Source organism: Pithys albifrons, chromosome 2 (genome assembly GCF_047495875.1).
Source record: "Pithys albifrons albifrons isolate INPA30051 chromosome 2, PitAlb_v1, whole genome shotgun sequence".
NCBI lineage: Eukaryota > Metazoa > Chordata > Aves > Passeriformes > Thamnophilidae > Pithys > Pithys albifrons.
This window is the reverse complement of record NC_092459.1, coordinates 3,482,223-3,501,388: the sequence shown is the minus strand read 5'-3', so window position 1 is coordinate 3,501,388 and position 19,166 is coordinate 3,482,223. Positions and strand designations below refer to the sequence as shown.

The 19,166-nt window shown below is 42.4% G+C and overlaps 1 protein-coding gene across 4 annotated transcripts in view; it reads left to right on the top strand.

The window, feature by feature from the left end:
- The window catches only part of LOC139668585 (adhesion G protein-coupled receptor F5-like), a 52,601-nt gene that overhangs the window by 23,464 nt on the left and 9,971 nt on the right, over positions 1–19,166 (top strand). For 3 of the 4 annotated variants that reach the window (XM_071548229.1, XM_071548230.1, XM_071548228.1), the window contains exons 4-17: positions 2,397–2,457; positions 3,215–3,379; positions 4,672–4,851; positions 6,388–6,515; positions 6,981–7,039; positions 8,880–9,022; positions 9,850–10,056; positions 12,006–12,239; positions 14,025–14,189; positions 14,322–14,540; positions 14,802–15,020; positions 16,830–16,982; positions 18,218–18,414; positions 18,927–19,106. In XM_071548229.1, coding sequence (XP_071404330.1) covers positions 2,397–2,457; positions 3,215–3,379; positions 4,672–4,851; positions 6,388–6,515; positions 6,981–7,039; positions 8,880–9,022; positions 9,850–10,056; positions 12,006–12,239; positions 14,025–14,189; positions 14,322–14,540; positions 14,802–15,020; positions 16,830–16,982; positions 18,218–18,414; positions 18,927–19,106 — 2,310 coding nt within the window. Of the gene's footprint in view, positions 1–2,396; positions 2,472–3,214; positions 3,380–4,671; positions 4,852–6,387; positions 6,516–6,980; positions 7,040–8,879; positions 9,023–9,849; positions 10,057–12,005; positions 12,240–14,024; positions 14,190–14,321; positions 14,541–14,801; positions 15,021–16,829; positions 16,983–18,217; positions 18,415–18,926; positions 19,107–19,166 lie in introns of those variants that run through there. The other variant, XM_071548231.1, reaches the window with a different exon arrangement.

The following is a 19,166-nucleotide window of genomic DNA, read 5'->3' as shown; positions in this document are numbered from 1 at the left end:
TGATGCTCTCCTTTATGCCCACAAAACCTTGGAGGAAGTCAGGATAAGACCAAGTGGAGAAACTGAACCCAGAGTGTATAAAAGAGATGGAGAAATCCAGGAACTGGGCTATTCTTGCTCCCCAGGCTTAAAGCCTCTCCAGAAGGCAGAGTGAAAAAACACTTCTGGTTTCTTACCTGTGTTAGTCTACAAGGGATTTCAATTGCTGTCCCTGGAGCTAAGCCTAGGTAACATGGGCTAAGCTAAGCCTAGGTAATGTGGGCTAAGCTAAGCCTAGGTAACATGAGCTAAGCTAAGCCTACATAACGTGGGCTAAGCTAAGCCTAGGTAATGTGGGCTAAGCTAAGCCTAGGTAACGTGGGCTAAGCTAAGCCTGGGTAATGTGGGCTAAGCTAAGCCTAGGTAATGTGGGCTAAGCTAAGCCTACATAACGTGGGCTAAGCTAAGCCTAGGTAACGTGGGCTAAGCTAAGCCTATGTAACGTGGGCTAAGCTAAGCCTAGGTAACGTGGGCTAAGCTAAGCCTAGGTAACGTGGGCTAAGCTAAGCCCAGTCATGTGAGCATTGCTCTTGGATGGAATTCACCCATCCTATGAGAGAGGATCCAAATATATCTTGCCCAGAAGTGATGTGCCAACAAAACCAGCTCATGCACAAAGGTTGTTTACAGGTAGGTGACAGGAGTTTCACCCCTGACTTGACAGTAGAACAAGTCCACATGATTGCCACTCCTGAGTGATTTGTGTTTAGATGCTGCTCTTGGACTCAGATTTCACTTCAGTTTCCCACTTTCTTGAAAATCCTCATACACCAATTTTGCTTCATCTATTCTGTGAATTATGGAAAGCTGTTTTGTGCTTCATCATTTTTATAGATCTGTTAACAGACAGATTCTGCACAAGTAGTCCCTAACAAAATAGGGCAAAAGAGGGACAGAGAAACCATATTCATGGAAGTTAATATAATTTGGTAAATAACAGTAGTCTACTAGTCTACTAACTCTTGGTCATCACAATAATTATTCAACCAGAAAATGCTTCTTTTGTCTTGTCCATTGTGAGAGAATGGGAGAACCTCCTTTCTTGAGTATGTTGAAAAAAACAAAACAGGAAGAGGAAGATAGAAACTCCTTAAACTGTTTCTACCACTATCCCCTGTCTTGGCAAAGCAAGATATGTCTGGTTCCAGCAGTGTAACCTGCACTTCAGCAGATGTCTAGTAGTGACCAAGTATCTTGTTTGGTCTGTTTTTTTCAAGCTGTCTCCATCTCAGCACTTTGGAATTTTTCATGAAAAATAGCAACATTTATTTTTTTTAACATCATTGACCCATGGTACACCCTGCAAATGAGTCATTATTTAATGGTGTGAAGTATGTGAAGTATTTAGGACCATAGCAATACCCTGCAGTTGTTTGGGAGAATAATTGAAAAAGGAAACCACTGAGTCCAAACCTGGAGCAAGATGTGGATCACAGTGGGCTTTCTGTAATTCTTTCAGCTAACCTCTAACAGGAAGGTAGTACCCCAGCAGTGCAAAAAATGCCAGTGCCCTCGGGATCCTCATTCCAGCACAGCTGCGACACAAAGCCCAGCTCTAATCACACAGCAGATGGTTCCTTTATGTAAAGAGATGACTTAAGATTTGCCAAGCTATTCACCCTTTCTGTAAATAAAGGTTTTAGTAGGAATCAAGAAACTGGCAAAGCTGCAAATTTCCTGCCTGCGTCTGTGCTTGTTCTTTAGCCTTTCTTGCTAATGGTGGTGCCAATGTATTTTTAGGGCATGATTTAAAAAGATAAGATGGTCTGCCTCTCACTTGGCTGCAGCCTGTGTAAACCAGTCATACTGAAATCCTGCCACCACTGCCCTGGCCAACTGATGGCCCCAAAGTAGCTGACCTGGCAACTGAGCTGGAGCCAAGATTTTCAATCCCTTTTGTTTGCCTACTCAGACTGGCTTTGCTGCTGCAGAGGTGGAAGCTCAGAGCAAAGAGGAAAGAAAAGGATAACGAGAGTCCAGTTCCTGTATTCAAAGCCCAGGTGGCTGGGTTACCCAAGCAGTTCACAAGGCTGGCCCAGGACTAAGAGCACTGTATCAGCCCCATAGAGGAGATTGCAGCTCAGATGCAGAAATCCTTTTAAGTTGGGGCAGTTGCCTTGCAGAGATATGTAAAGGGGCACCTGCAAAATCAGTACATCCCTCAACTGGTGTTTAAGCCTTCCCTGCTTGAAAAATAGAAATATTCTTCTGGGAGGTTGGAGGAGTGCGGCCAAGGTTAGTGGGAAAAAATTATCTATGTCACTATTTTCTTCACTAGTTTCTTTTACCGACAGCAGCAGCTAAAGGTTTATTTTGTTTTCCTCACAGAGCTTCACTGTCTTTGTTTTTTTCCACAGATTGACAGCATGCTAGGAGAGGAAAGCTTCCATCCAGATATGCAAAGGCAGAAACGAAACAGTACGTACCCAAATGTATGTTAATAGAGGGGGTTCCTCGTAAACCAAGAGTGAAATCACTATTAGGGACAACATCTCTTGATGTACTGAAATGGTAACATCAAAGGAGAAGTGTTGTTGTGCTTTAGCCCCATCTAAGCACCACAGAGCCACTGACTGTCCCTCAGAGAGATGGGGAACAGTGTCAAAAGGATAAAGCGAGAAAACTTCCAGGTTGAGATAAAGACATTTTTCTCAGTAAAGCAAACGCAGAATTTATTCACTATTTCCCAATGTCAGTCAGGTGTTCAGTCATCTCCAGGAAAGCAAAACTTTCCAGGTCCCTCTGGATGGCATCCATATGATGACACATATCAGCACAGCTTCTATCCAAGCTGAAACATAAGTATAGGAAATAAAATCCAAGCCCCTTAGCAGGACAGGTGCCACAAGACATCCTGGATCACCTCAGTCTGTGGTTGATAACCCATCCACTTAATGACTCAAAGGAGAGAAGACATGAGACAGTTTTTCTCTAGATGGATTATGCCATTTATCTCCGCTTTTTATTGCTTTGAGCCCAAAGAAATCTGGCTTTTGTCAGACAAGCTAAAAACTGAGGCAGAATGTCTGCTGAGTGGGATGCAAGGAGATTTCCTAAGCAGAATGCCACCAAACCTACCCATAAATAGCAACAGAGCCCAGATGCCAAACTGGAAACCATCAATTTGTGATACCTTTAAACACAGCTTTGCAGTCTCATTCTACTTCTCTTTCAGTGCTTGTTCTTGACGTTCCCCTTCCAGAGTACATCATTGACATTGAAGTAAATCTGATGGATTCATCTTATTTGCAGCCAATCAAAGAGTATTTCAAAAATCTTATAGTTCCAACAAACATTTCAAATATACAAATGACAGTTACAAACATCAGTGTTACAACAGGTGGGTTGGTTATTTATTTTTATATTCTGGATGATGTGGGGTTTTTTCAGTATTTGATGTCTCCCACTCCTACTACCCATCATACTTAGAAACCAGCAAGACTGAACTATCTCTGCTGCCTGCTGAAACACACAGCAAGACTGAAGTGCTAGCACACAACATTATGCTTTATTATGTGTGTCTTACTGCTGCACTTTTAGAATGTTGGCATCAGGAATAGCTCTGAATGCTTTTCTTTTCCTAAGGAAGGGACAAAGCTGGAGGAAGCCTGACCCAAAGGATTCTGCTCTACTTTGGCTAACAAGCAGTCTGAGTTACTTTCAAGTTTCAGGAAGCTGAGACAGGGGTTATCAGACTGTTTACTTCCCTCCTCCTGTATTTGGAACATAAACCTCTGTAAGAGGCTGTACTCTGACCCTGATGGATACAGGCTGCATGAGATGCAGTCTGTTCCTGTATAACTCACTTATTCTTACAGGGCAAGATATCAGGCAGGTTTTATTACATAAGTTGTGGTTGCACAACATCACATCTGAGTAACTAACACAAACACACCGAGCATTTACAACAATAGAGGAGATTTGGTATCTTCTAATTGCTGGCCCATAAAGCAGTGAAAGGAAGTGTTTAACAATTCCCAAAACAGCTTGCAAATGGATCTTTTAAAGGCCTTCAGGGTCACATGCAATGTAGAAGAATAATTTTGTTAATGACACATTAAGAGCAGAAAAAGTTACAGTGAAGTATTTTGTTGTGGTTTAGGTGTTTTGTTTGTTTTGAGGGGGTTGTTTGGTTTTTTGATTTATGGCTTTGTTTTTGGGGTTTTTTTGTGGATTTGTGGGGGGGGGGGTGGTGTTTTTTGGGAGTTTGTTTTATTTTGTTGGTTTCTTTTTTTTGTTTGTTTTTAGTGCTTTAAAGCACTTTGTGATAATGTTACCTTCTGTCACAGAGCATCTGTCAGGAGACAGTCAAAACAACACAACAGCCCAGTATTCACCTGCACTCTGAATGACCTTGCTCTTAAAATCTTTAAAAGCCTATACATTTGTTTTCAACCCAGGTAACACAGAAATATCCAATGTGAAAAGAATCATAGGACTCTGGCCAGTATGCCAGGTATATTTTTAGGATCAGGCTTCACATTTTCATTCAGTTACTTCAAAGTAATTACTGAGACTTATCACTATACGATTTAGTTGAGACCACTATCATGAAGATACAGAAAGGTAAATACTTATCATGCAATTGTTATGCCCCATTTACCGTTCTCATGGCAATTCTCTGTCTGACAGTCTGTCTGCCCAGTGGTGAGAAGAGCAGCTGTTGCTCCTGTGAGGAGGGTTATGCCTGGCCGAGCAGGGTGTGCAATGACATGATGCCCTGCCCTTCTCTTAGCATGGACCCTGCCCTGCCCTGTAGCTACGTGCAGGAAATGCCTTTCTTGGGACCTTACTGTGAGCCCCTGACTGAAGGTAAGAGGACGCAGTGCTGAACTCCGGCACTGTACAACTCGTATACTGGTTAGAAGTCAGAAGAGCTGTAAAAGGTGGAATAAAGCAGCATGTTAGGTCTGAGCTGGCCACCACACTGCCTGTCAATGTGACAAGTCAGTATAGATGGTCTAGAGCTCCTCTCCTCGTGATACAGGCCCACCTTGACCCAAGAACCTGCAGAGATTCAGTGCCATTTGGAGGCCCAGCTCCTGGAGTAACTCACATGCTCTTTGGGACTTCCAGATTTTGCTAAGCAAAGAGACTTTCATCTCATCAGATTGTCCACAGAGGAACTTACAAATGTGACCAAAATGTGCCATAGTGCTCAAGAGAAGAGAAGGAACGAAAAACCCCAGCATGTCTTTGTTTTTTTTCATGACTCTCATGACAAGGTGCCAGGACCTCGTAGGAACCTGACTGATGACTGGTGACAAAAGGATGGGTGCTTAAATCTGGCAGCACTGGGGTAGAGCACTACCTGTTTTCTCTGAAATCCAAGATAAAGCCCCTTGAGCCTCTGCTTCTTATTTGTGAGGGAGCAGCATGCAGATACCCAGAGGCAGCACTAGATCTGGAAGCAGTCCCGTGTTATCAGCATGTCTGTTCCAATCAACTCTGCTTAGAGGCAACGCTTTAATCACAGCGCAGTCTCATATCAATTTTGCTGTACTATTTCCAGGACTAGAGCTAATACCTGTTCCATGTGGATGTTGCACATCCCTTAGAAGTCCAGGCAGCTGTGTCCAGAGTTCCTTCTCTGCCTGGTATGGACATGTGCTTAAATGAACCCAGCATAGAAAATTCCAGTATCTCTCAAAGCCCTTTATATGATTTTGTGTTCAGTGATGAGTCTCCACCCAGATTATTATTATTATTATTATTATTATTATTATTATTATTATCAGTTTTATTATTATTTTTCCACTCATTGCAGGGAAGCATAGGTGGAGATTCATTCATCCTGTGTACCTTTCACTATGTAAAAGTCAAGTCTCTCATCAAAGTTATTCATCCAAATAACATCCTCATATCTAGAGCAATGAAGGAATGCAACCATTGCAGGAAAGCTTCATCTTCTGAATGTTTCATCTTCTAAAGGTGTCTACAGCTTTGCACCAAATGGAAAGGGAGTCTAGGTATCTAGCAGATGGCAGATATCTAAATTAGACATAGAAAATTAGAATAATCACAACTGTATTACTGTACAGATGAATCTTGGGAAGTTGGAATTACTTTAAACTGAAAGAGGGTAGATTTAGATTAAATATTAGGAAGAAAATTTTTGAGATCAGAATGGTGTGACACTGGAGCATGTTGCCCAGAAAAGTTGTTCCCATCCCTGGAAGCGTTTGAGGCCAGGTTGGAGAGTTGTACTGGATGATCTTGAAAGGTCCCTTCCAATCCAAACCATTATATGATTCTAAAATTATTAAGTTAGAACCAAAATCTAAAAAAATAGCTTTGTAAGCATTACTTTTGGTTATTTTACATTTATTTTTATGTCCTTCCTTACAGACTCATGTGGTATGCAAGAGCCCATCGTAACGAATATGTCAGTCAGACTTGACATAGACTTTCCGGATGAGCTCAAGAATTCTTCCTCTGTGTTATACCAAAAATATAAAGCTGACCTTGAAAAAGCGGTAATGGCTTTAGTTTCTCATCTCTGAAGAGAGCCCTCTAAGAAATGTGGTGTTTACCCTGTCTGGGATGTCGGGTGGTCTGTCACTCTGTCACTGTGGGGACATGGGATGTATGCAGCAGTGGGACCTACAAAGTGGGCCAAAGCAGACTCCACTGGAAGGCAATGACAGTATTCCCATCCTTTTTAATATGCTGGCATAATGGGAAGTATTCAGGATCTTTACTACCTAAGGAATGAAAAAAACCCCAAACCCCCACATTATTGGTTCAAGCTTAAATCCACGTGAACACACATGGATGAAACTATCAACAGAACTTTACCCCATGCCAGTGGTGAAAGCACTAAGCCCATTCTATCAGATGTGCTACATGCCCTTACCTCAGTCTTGAATGGAGGGTTTTCTGTTTGCACAGTGGAGTAATATACAGAGCACTTACATCCTGTCCTATCTCTTTGTTTACAGTTTAATATTAGCTACAGGTGCTTACCTGGCTTTGTGTCAACAACAGTAACTGGTTTCAGGTAAGTAAATAATTTCATTTTTTCCTGGAAGACACCAATCTTCCTGTCCAGTCTCAAGGAGACATGAGTTAGCCAAGGTTACATTTACTCTGGCTAGTGATGCCATGAATGACCCACCCCAAAGCAGAACTCTGAGCCACGTTAGTGTAGGGTAAGATAAAAAGTAAAGGCCCTTTAATATCACAGGGCCTACAGCCCACAGGGATACAGGATGACATGCATGTGCCCCAGTTCTTGTTTCCATGGCTTTTATAATAAGATCCCTCCAATCATTGCTTTACACATTTCTCAGTCCAGCCCCAGTCCCACCCCTGTCCAACCCCCTGGAATTGGGTCTGGGGTCATCAAGACCCTCTGTCTTCATCAGCTCTTCTTCTTCAGGCACACAAAGGTCTCTTGGAGTTCATCCAGTTCTGGCTTTTGGGTCACTCTGACCTACATTTATGTTTCATTCTGTGGGCCTTCTGATATCCTTCAGCTCTACCTTGGAAAGGAGTCTAAACAAGATTAATTAACTAAAGGAATTTGAGCTCCCTGTTCTGGGACAGGGGTAGTGATAGAAAGGCATTAAAGTTAAACTGTTAGAAATATTAACCCTCTAAAAATCCACAACTACTGTGTTCCTAAAATCTACAAAATGTGAAAATCAGAACAAAAAACCCTTTCAGCATCACTAGAATCCACTCCCATGTGGTAGTTTTAGCTTTAGTTTTAAGTAGGTCTCATTTAGCAGGCCTCAAAAGATGTGACATAGATTAGAAGGGACAGGCATCACCTGGCTTAAGCAACCGAAAAGGTATTTTATATCATCTGACATCATCAAGAAGTGTCAAGAAATATAAAGAGAGAAGAGTTTCTGTCTCTTTCAGTCTTTGCCTCAACCCCCGTGAGGACACACTGCTCTGCCTCTGCTGAGATTAGGCCTTGCTGCCATCCGCACTGTTGTTATCTGGGGATGTAAATATTTTCTTGTTCATTTCTCTTTTCTCTTGCTGGGAGGTTTCTCTAGAAGAGTTTTTGAGAGGTTTTCTGAGGTTTGAGTAGTTTAGAATCTGTATTATTAGGTTGCGTGATCTCAGTGAAGTGTTATTATTTCTTTTCATATTTGTATATATATCTGTTATATTATGTTTTAAATTTCCTTTTCTTCTGTGTAAATATAAAAACCTTGCCATTTCAAAGTTCCATTTCTAGTTTTTTTCTCCCTCACCCTCTTTCCCTTGGAGGGGGACCCTTTGACTCTGTATTGGGCAGTTGGCATTTTGTCAAGCTAAACCATAACATCCCAGTATACACACACTGAATGAAAGTAAAATTGCTTCAAAGGAAAGCCCAGCTATGAGCATGGAAACAGGGTAAAATTCATCACTTTGCAAAAGTCCAAGAAACATAATCGTTCTCCCTCTGGATCAATGCCTTTTATGGGAAATGCTGAGTTCCACCCAAAAAGGGTAAAGGATGTGAGTAATCCTAACATAATTGCCTAGGTTGGGAGGAAGATGGATTAGTACATTGACTCTGGATGCAACATTGGATAAAAGAGATATTACTTGTGTCCATAAATATTTAAATGCAGCTGTATTTTAGGTTTTCTAAGTGATGTTTTCTAGAAATAAACATCAGACAAGGAAGATGTCACAAGAAGGTGTTTGTCCTTAGGAAAGAGCTGCAGCACAACCTTTTGTATATCAAAGCAAGTCTTGAGTACCAACAGGAGCCTTCACAGGTCAGCCCTGCCAAGCTTTCCCAGCCATGCAAGATGGGTCATCACAACATAGAAAACCACTAATAGACAATAATATTTAATTTTGCTGCTTCTCTCATTCTTGTATCTCTTTAGTCCGGGAAGTGTTTTTGTGAACTATGAAGTAAAAGCAGGACCAGCAAGCTTTGATCAGATTGCACAGTCCAACAAAGCTGTACTACAAGTTCTAGAGCCATTATACCAACTAAACCAATCTACCTTCACAACAGAAATAACTAGTAAGTTTAAAACTCTCTCAGTACTTTCCTTCAACTTTTATGTTAGTATTTTTAGCCTGAATCATGTAGCTGCCTTATACTGTTGATTATTTGGTACTGGATCTTCAAAAAACATTTATTTTTCTGGATGTATAGTTTTACCATGTGTCATCAAGACTTAGTACTTTCATGAGAGGACCATGCATGCAGCACCTTCCAGGAAAAACCAAAGCCTTCCAGCTACTCCACTGGACTTGATGATCTTAGAGGTCATGTCCAGCCTAAACAATTCTATGATCCCTGATGCAGTCTCTCTCCAAGAGAGAGAGATCGAATACCTTGAAGTTCATCTCCAGAACTGAGACAGCGCTCAGCATATCAGCTGCCAGCACATCCTACACCTTACAGCAAAATGAAAACCTCTTGCAATTTGCATGAGAACACATTCCTCTTGGCTTCCTTGGCACATTGTCCATAATGCTGCTGGACAGTGTGTTACAATTCAGTTGCCTTATCAAGTGCTCCAGAGGTGCTGTACTGTCAGTGCAATGAGTGCTGGAATGTCTGTCTCAAGAGGATTATTTCAACCTGCTTGCTTCTCCTCCTGGTTTATCTATTTAGTAGAAAGTAGTGATGGTGATATTTCTAGCTCTCTGCTGGGGTCTTTGTTGAAAAAGATAGTAAAAGAATATATTGAGGGAACATCTCCTGGCTTATATCAGAGGCAGTGCCCTGCAACTGATGCTGTGTGCATATTACTTGTGAAGCACCTGGGAACCCCATAAGGTGAAAGACCCATATAGATGTGAAATGACAGTAATGCAGAATGTTGCTCTCTGTCTTTCCAGATCAGGTAAACTTCAGCATCAAACCCTCGGACATTTTTGAAGGGGATACAGTAACATTGACCTGTGAGATAAATTCAACATTTCATAATGCAACGTGGTATCAATTTGATCAGATCATCTCCACCAGCCCCCGGCATTCAATAGAGACAATTTTAGGAACCAGAAGATCGATTCTTAAAATCACCAACGTTACGGAGGAGGATTCTGGTATGATTTTATATCATTAAAAGAGCAAATGTAAATCTCCAGTGGGGCTAGTTCTATAAAACACAAACATGAATGCAGTGACTGCATTATCCTGGAGTAAACATGAAAATTACACCGTCCCTTATAATTTTCTTGTTGTTTTTATTAATGAACTACATACTGACTGGCATTGCCAGTAAGGTGTGAACTTACTGAAGTGACTGTATGTGCCTGGATGTTCTCAGTGCCAGGCTTCACTACAGTATCACAAGGGACATGGCTGTGAGGCCTGTCCCCTGTCTTGGTGTGGTAAATTGAGGCTGTGATTGAATTTGTCCCTAATGCTCTTGCACCCTTTGCACTCATAATCTAACTAGTCAGAGCTCAGAGCTACAGTTTTGCATGTGTTCCCATTTGGGGGTTTTTGAAAATTGGAAACATGTAAACTGGTGGCATTTTGCTGGGAGGACTTATCAGGGGAATTTTTATCTATTATCAGAGCTTGGACTCAAGTTCCCACTCAGTTCTCTTTGGACCATGAATTCTACACTCAGTTTCAAAAGGGGTAGCCTGTGACCAGGTGTTTGGGCACACACATGTGAGGTAGGAATCATGTGTCCAAAAGTCTTTGGACTGATGCCCTGATGCCCTCAACCTTGGTGTCTCCACTCCCATGTAAATGTCCTACTCAGCTGGCTATCCCAGTGGGGAAGGGGAACCCACATACCTAAAGTATGTAGGAAGTTTGGAGCAATTGTCAATATCAAAAACAAGGCAGGCTGCATTCGGAGGACTTGTGCCTGAGAGAGTGGCTTACAAAGGGAAAGGGACCTGTGGGACCTGGTTGATGGCAAGTTGAATATGAGTCAGCAGTGCCTTGCCAGTCAAGAGGGTCAACCGTGTCCTGGGGGGCATCAGGCAAAGCGTCACCAGCCGAGTGAGGTAAGGGATAGCCCCACTCTGCTCTGCAGTGCTATGGCCTCACCTGGAATATTGGTGCAGTTTTGGTCACCAAAATATAAAAACACATCAAGCTATTAGAGAGTATTCAGAGGAGGGCCACAAGGATGGTGAAGGGTCTTCTGAGGAATAGCTGAGGTCACTTGGTGTGTTCATCCTGGAGAAGAGGAGACTGAGGGGAGACCTCAATGAGGTCTTCAACATCCCTATGAGGGGAAGCAGAGAGGCAGGTACTGATCTCTTCACTATTGTCACCAGTTACAGGACTGGAGGAAAAAGCAAGAAGCTGAGTCACAGGCGATTTAGGTTGGATATCAGGAAAAGGGGTTTCACCCAGACGTGGTTGGGCACTGTAACAGTCTTCCCAGGGAAGTGGTCACAGCACCAAGCCTGACAGGGTTCAAGAAGTGTTTGGACAACACTCTCAGGCACATGGTGTGATTCTTGTGGTGTCCTGTGCAAGGCCAGGAGTTGAACTTGATAATCCTGATATATCTTTTCTCCTCAGGTCATTCTATGATTTTGTGATTCTGTGATAAATACTCTGCTCTCTTTGGCAACACCTTCCAAGCAGCCAAAGAGCCTACACTCCGAGGCCAGTTCTAGTGCAGCCCTTACTAGGCACTTAAACTCTCACCCATTCTGTGTAGGAACCTTTTGCACAGTCAGTCTACATTCTTACCATGACATATTGCTGCCAGAAGGACTATGGGCAATATACAGATTCCAAAACCACCAAGTCCATGTGATTTTAAGTATTTCAGTCCCAGAACACTGGTCTCCCTTCAAATACCTATCAACATGGAATCTTAACCTGGATACATTTGGCACCAGGAGTCTGCAGAAAGCATCCTGCAGGTGGCCTGATGGTACATTGATCTGCAAGTAGCAAAGTGATTGCAGAGCAAGGAGATGTGAAAACTAGATATGGAGGTAGATCCTAATTCTAAATATTGAGGCAAACCCAGGCAAACTCTTCTCAATGCTAAGATACTGTCCATGTTTTCCAGGTTCCTATAAGTGCACTTTCATAAACAGCAGTCAGTCTTACAGACTGATATACTCGGGCACAGAAGAAATAACTGTCCCTTCACTACATGTCACTTCATATTCTAAGGACATGGAAGTTATATGTAACAGTCCTGAAACACAAAAGAACGGTACTCGGCTGTTCTGTTGCATTGACAGATGCTTGCCATCACTTAATGCTACCTGGACAGTAAATGGAACAATCAATATTACAGGTAAGATTAACAAAAAGTTGTCTTTCTTGTGCTAGGTTTGTTGGTGTTTCAGAGATCTCCTCCTAACTGGCTACCACAAAGTCCTAGGATAAATACAGGGTATGCTCCAAAGATGTGGCAGGGGGAGGTACAGACTCCATATGCGTCATGCAGGTGCCAGTGGGATTTTGAGCACCTCCATGTGCTGTGCAAACATTTATGCTTTAAACTTTGCCATCCTGGATGGAAACAGCTGCCTGGACCAACATCATACCAACTTCTTCCAAAAAGCTTATTTCTGCATTGTTGAATTTTGAGAGCAAGGATGAGTGCAGCAGTCTCTACTACGATCTCCAGAATGACCTTTGGGGTGTAAAGAACTTCTGTGTGCCACATAGCAAGATTTGGCAACCAAGAGAAGAAGGTACTTTGAAACAGCTGCAGCACAGATAAATACTGAGAACACACTTTCCCTCTCCACCTGCAGCTGTGATTCAACACATACTGTGTCAGTGTCAGTGTTGTGTCAGTGGCATGCCATAAGGCTTTACTTCAAATATAGAGTTAAAAAAGCACCCAGTAAATGTACTACTGGGGTGGTACGGTGGTGAAATGGAGAGCACTCCGGACTCCGAATCCCAAGGTTGTGAGTTCGAGTCTCAGTAGGGACTGTCCCCTGGCAGTTCAATGCCTCCCTGCCATCCGATCCTGTCAGATCTTGGATGCCTAAGAGGGGGCAGCCCCAGTTAGTACTGGGTGCTGTAGACAGTCCCAAGGACTTCACTGTCACTGTCCGAGCTCACTCAGCCATGGCAGATGGACCTGAGGACTTAAATGGAGGGGCCAGTTCTGTGCACGCTGAGCCTCGCCTAAAATCCACTGTGCAGACTGGAAGGGCACACCCATGTGGGGAGAGCCCTTCACAAATCTCCATTAGTGAAGTTTGGCCATACATACATACATGCAAATGTGCCACAAAGAGTTACAAAATTACATCAGCAGAAATGCTCATAAGTGTCCATTGACCATCATCCTAAAAGGTTTATTGCCCCCTTAATATTTTATATGTATAAATTACCTGTTCATGGTTAACTGTTTGCTATAAATGAAATGTAATAGAAAGCAGGATATCAAAATGAGAGGAAACCTTCAAAACTCATGCACACAGTCATTTCCAGAGAGGACAGGTACTGGTGTGCAGCAGTGCTTGCAGAGAGAGGGGGGATCCTGACCTTCTGCTATGAACTGTTTTGTCCATGATTTCCTGTGGCCAGGTTTTCCCCCAGGAACTCTGCTCTGCTCTCATGCCAGACCCACTGGCAGCTGCAGCAAGGGACAGCTTTAGTGCTTCCAGCTAAACCAGCACTCTTTAGATTTAAAGACAGATGACTGTCAAGTACCTACAAACTTTTGTTTCAAAATTAGATGACACTAACCTCTGAAGTATTTACTCATGTTTTGCTTACCTTTACTCATCCTAAATATCACAGATAATGAGGTTAGGCTAAACCAGAATGCTCTTTGTTTTGTCTTATGATGGGGTTTCCAAGCAATGCTGTTTCTCTCTAACTGCTTTTGGCAGTAGGTGCCCAGCTCTATGTTGAGATTCATCTTCAGGCATTTGGAAAACCACTGAGAGCATTGCCTGAATAAAAGATATGAATGAACTTCAGCAAGGATGACTTAAAAGTACTGTCAGTTAGTTACAAACCCATAAGAGTTTCTATACCTAGAGTGATTGCTTGTAACTTCCAGAGGTGTTTTTGGACATCCATAACCCTTCAAGGAATGTTTATTTCTCTTTAGGAGTCTCCAGTTTGAGCTGCAACTGCACTACATACGTGCTCAATATCAACGAGTCACTATGCCCACCTGAGAAGTCGGGTGCAGTGACAACATACACGTGTGAGGTGCAGACTGGACACGGAGCCAGGAGCAGTCAAAGCATCAGAGTGACGTATCTCTGGAAAGGTGAGAGTCAGGTGGCTGTGACAGACCAGCAGCTCTTTTAACACAGGGGAGGCCTCTGTGGCACATGGCATTTGCAAGCAAATGAACAAAAGTGACTCTCATTAATGTGACTTTTGTCTTGTGTTTTCTCAGCCCACATAACAATATCTTCAAGCACAAACTCATCAGTTTCTGAGGGCCATCCATTCAATTTAACGTGTGAAAGTGATTCGAGCAATTATGACAGCATCAGTTGGAAAATCCAGTCTGGTAATGACACAAAAACAGTGGACTGCGATATGTGCATTAAAAATAGCAAATTCCCTGCCACATCTGTGCTCACAGTGAAGTCTGCCACGCAGGACTGGAGCGGTGAGTGAATATGGTCTGATTGGCTACAAAGGCAGTGAAATCTCTGTGCCAGGTTATGTGCAGCATCCTTACCCGTGCAAATCACTGTGAAGTCTGGACACAGTAAATAAAACCCCACAGTTTAAATTACAAGTGTTGGAGGACAAGAAGACATGATGCTGCCAACAGTACTGAACTTGTTCAGTGTTAGGGCTCATCACCATTCAAAAGCTGAGGGGCACCTCTGTTGACTGAGACACATTTTCGTATCACTTCTTTTAGGCACCCACATCTGCACATTCTCCCAGAATAACCTGGAGAGCTCTGCCAATATGACAATCAAGGTTATTTCCTTGCCTCTGAAGAAGAACATCCTGGTAGATCCCATTGTAGCATCAGTACCTTGCAAAGTGCCACAAACCCTCCAGTGCTGCATAAGTGCAAACACCACAGAAGATTACACTGTTACATTTGTGATTGGACAAAATGGATTTCCAGTTGGTAAGACACAGTTACAGAATCATTAGTTTCACTATATGTCATAACCCAGTCTCTGAGATTTTTGTTTTCAGTTAGGTCTGTGCAAAAAATTTATACCACTTTTATGGCAACCCACAAGTAATCCCAAGAGTGTAAAAAACAGGGAAACAAGATTTTTTGTTTAGAATGGTTAACAGGCCTAGGGAACGTGGCTGGGATTAACAGAAGAGCAACTAAAGTCACTGCTGTAGGGATAAATACATAATAGGTAAACTCAATGTTTAGTTTGACTTGCTAGGCAGGAAGAAGTAGGCATCCTTAGCCTTGTTCAGACTAGAAATTGCTGAACTCCATTTCTTTGCTTTTATCTTCCACTCTGCCACTTTCTCGAATGGACTACTGAGCACATGTCACTCAAGAGAAACTACTAATTCACAAAATAATATAAACTACCCTATTAAGAACGCAATTCAAAGAACAATTCTGTTTTCTTTGATGATATAAGTAACATGTCTGTAACAGCACAAAAGCCTAAGTTTCTACATCTTAAAATTTAGGGCAATTCTGACATAGTTTTAAATACTATACTTTTGAGTTAGTTGTCTTTTATATACAGAAAGTTCTTAAGTGAGTTACAAAACAGTTCATTGGCCAAGAAGGCCAATGGGATCCTGTCCTGTATCAAAAATAGCATGGCCAGCAGGCCCAGGGAAGTGACCCTTCCCCTGTACTCTGCGTTGGTGAGGCCACACCTTGAGTGTTGTGTTCAGTTCTGGGCCCCTCAGTTCAGAAAGGATATTGAGGGGCTGGAGCGAGTCCAGAGAAGAGCAACAAGGCTGGTGAAGGGACTGGAGCACAAGCCCTGTGGGCAGAGGCTGAGGGAGCTGGGGTTGTTTAGCCTGGAGAAGAGGAGGCTCAGAGGTGACCTCATCACTGTCTGGAACTGCCTGAAGGGAAGTTCTGGCCAGGTGGGGGCTGGTCTCTTCTCCCAGGCACTCAGCAATAGGACAAGGGGGCACGATGGGCTTAAGCTCTGCCAGGGGAAATTTAAGTTGGATATCAGAAAAAAATTCTTTCCAGACAGAGTAATCAGGCATTGGAATGGGCTGCCCAGAGAGGGGGTGGATTCACCATCCCTAGAGAATTTTAAACGCAGATTGGACGTGGCACTGAGTGCCATGATCTGGTAAATGGACTGGAGTTGGACCAAGGGTTGGACTCGATGATCTTGGAGGTCTTTTCCAACCCAATAGATTCTATGGTTCTATGATTCTATGATTTGAAAAAAGCAGAAAACAACTTGCAGGAGTGCAAAAGCAACAGGCTGAAGAGTAAAGCAGTTGGAGACTGAAGAGTCCTTTGGCAGATTAGAAAAATACCAAGATCTTCTTGGAAGAGACTGCAGCCAGGGACCCTCAGGTACAGGCATATTGAAAAGCAATGGGAGCATGATACAGATGCTGAGTTCAAAAGAATCGTAAAACAACAGCAAAAAAGTGTTCAAGCCTAAATGAAACACCTGTGGTACAGGCAGGAAGAGTATTCTACAAAATTATTTTCAAAGCAAATTTTGGTTTCTGAACAATTAAAAGGGTTTGGGCAGGATTTGCTCATAGACCAGTAACAGAAAGCTTACTGATCATTCAGAGACTGCCAGATATATTAAGTGGGGAGTAAGAGACAAAGATCAGCACACAAAGAGGGAGTTTTTGCACAAAAGAATTTTTCTTTTCTAAGACCCACAGAAAAGAAAGTTGTGCTGAAGCTTCCTGCTATTTTTAGCTGATTGACCACAAATCTGTGTTAACCTGTCTTAATCCATCCATACAGAGAAAGAGAAAAAAGGAAATTTGTTTTGCTACACGTACAATTACACAGAAAATGACTGTGGCAAAGAGAAAGAGCTCGTGGCATATTGCAGTATTAAAAACAGCCTTCAACAGGGAGTCGACAGCGAGCACATGAGGCTGCACCTGATACCTGGTAAGGAAAAAGTTACTATTTATAGCTGTTAAATAGGAGATCCCATTGTCTTTGTTAAATCAGATGCCACAAATTCATCACCAGTGGCATCTAAGAGGCACAGTTTTTGTTAGCTAAGAATTTTTGTCTCCTTATTTTTATGGGAAATTTTTACATACAGAGGAAAATACCAGTTTTGAAGTCGTTTTAAATAATTATTTAATTAATACTTGAAATAAACAGGATGTTTTGTATTTGACAGTGGTCCCAGTATGGTTCAGTCATCTTCTATCCCTACTTCCTTCTGGTACAAGTTGCACCACCAAACTTCATCTCCTGTGTTGAAATGTGGTCATGCACCTCCCAGCTTGCACCAACAATTGATCAAAAATCAAAGACTGTGGTGCCTGAGGAAGAAGTCATCTGGCTCAGCCTATGGGAGGGCATTACACTTTGAACACAAGCAGGGCAACCTCCATCAAGTGCTGCAGAGACCAGGGCAGACCCAGCTCCCAGTCAGCTCTGCAGGCAATGGTTGGCAGTTAGAATTCAGCATGGCTAAATCCAGCTTTAATGTTTAGTTCTGACAAGAGTTTGTATATTTCAGCTTTTTATTCTGCATTGGAAAGAAATTAATGTTGGCCATTCCCATAAGGCAGAAATTTTGTTCTTTCCACAGAAGTGGTGCTTACAGTTTAATCAGTGTATCTGCCAGAATTCACTCTCTTAGGCAATAAATAGGCAGACACTTTAATTACTTTAATCAGCAGACACTTACTGATATGACTAATCCAATCAAAGCCAATTAGCAAGACTCACTGTTCATCAAAAAGATGCTGAGGCCTCACTATCAAGGTCTTAATGAATTTCCTATTAGTGTTACAGCAACGTTGCATCCCAAAGCACAATAAACTTTCCTTGAATTATTGTTCATTTAGTGATCAATATAATCTCACTCCACTTCTGTCCAACCCTGTAATCTAACAGATAAATCCTAAAACTTTGGGTATTGGTTTGTTGATTTGATTCAGTACTCAAAAACTGTAGCTTTATTAGATTTCCTTGTTAATTTCATCATTCATATAAAATTGGGAATGCAAGGCATATACATTCTGAAAGGTTGTAGTTAATGAAGAGAGCTAATTGAAATCCTGATGTAAAGATCTCTGAACTTCAGGAGGTCACAGGTTTGATGGGGATAATTTATTCATCTCCCTACTTCTTGTTTTCTACCTCTCTGTCTTTTCTCTGTACAGACAAGCAGGTGGCCTGCTCAGACAGATTAGGCATTGGAAAAGAAGGGGACACATTAATACTGCCATGCCGTGTGTTAAATAGTACAGATGGGTTTACCCAAGGCAGTACAGTTTACAAGTGCATCAACAACTCATGGAAGGTTGCAAGGAATGACTGCCTGTCTGTGTCAATAAACAACCTGCTAAGTAGAGCTGAGGTAACATTTATGTGTTTTCTAGAGGTTGGAGTGGGGAGGTGATGGGAGAAGAAAGAGCAAAATTTTTGTTGCTTGATTTTTGCTTATCATAATCTAAAATATATGAAGCATTAAAACTTTCTTTTCAAGGCTAAAGAATGTTTGGCTGTATCTACACAGGTCAGGACAACAGACAGGGTTCCCAGCATCCACAAGGAGCAGTCATTGGCCTGGAGTATTCTGAGCCATGCTCAGGCACTGCCTCAATGAACATGGTTGGCACAAATCCCAAACATGCTGCAGAGCACACTAACACCTCTGGGCCACTGTCCAACCTCATTCTCGGTCCCTGTTTATAGTGCCCACTTCCTTGGCCACTGCACTTTATGGGTAGGTGCTGGGCCTCCGTTTTCAGCCTTGGTATCCCACCATAGTGCTTTGCACTTCCACAAATCATCCAGAGTCACCTTTCTCTCAGTGGGGCTAGAGAGGGAAATGTCACACCTGTGATGTACTGTTGTCTTCTGTTCCAGTCCTTGGCCAGCAGCCCTGAGTCAAAAGCAGAACTACCTAACTACCTTGCAGAGCTTAAGAAAGAGACAGAAAAGGAGATAAACACAATAAACAGTTCTCCTGCAAACCTAGGTGCAATTGTTTCCATCCTGGATATGGTCTCCTCTATCCCAGCAGATGCAAACGACCTCACTATTCGGGTAAGGTTTTATTTTAAGTCTTACCAACACCTATCATGCCCTTTGGCTCCTTTTGTCACA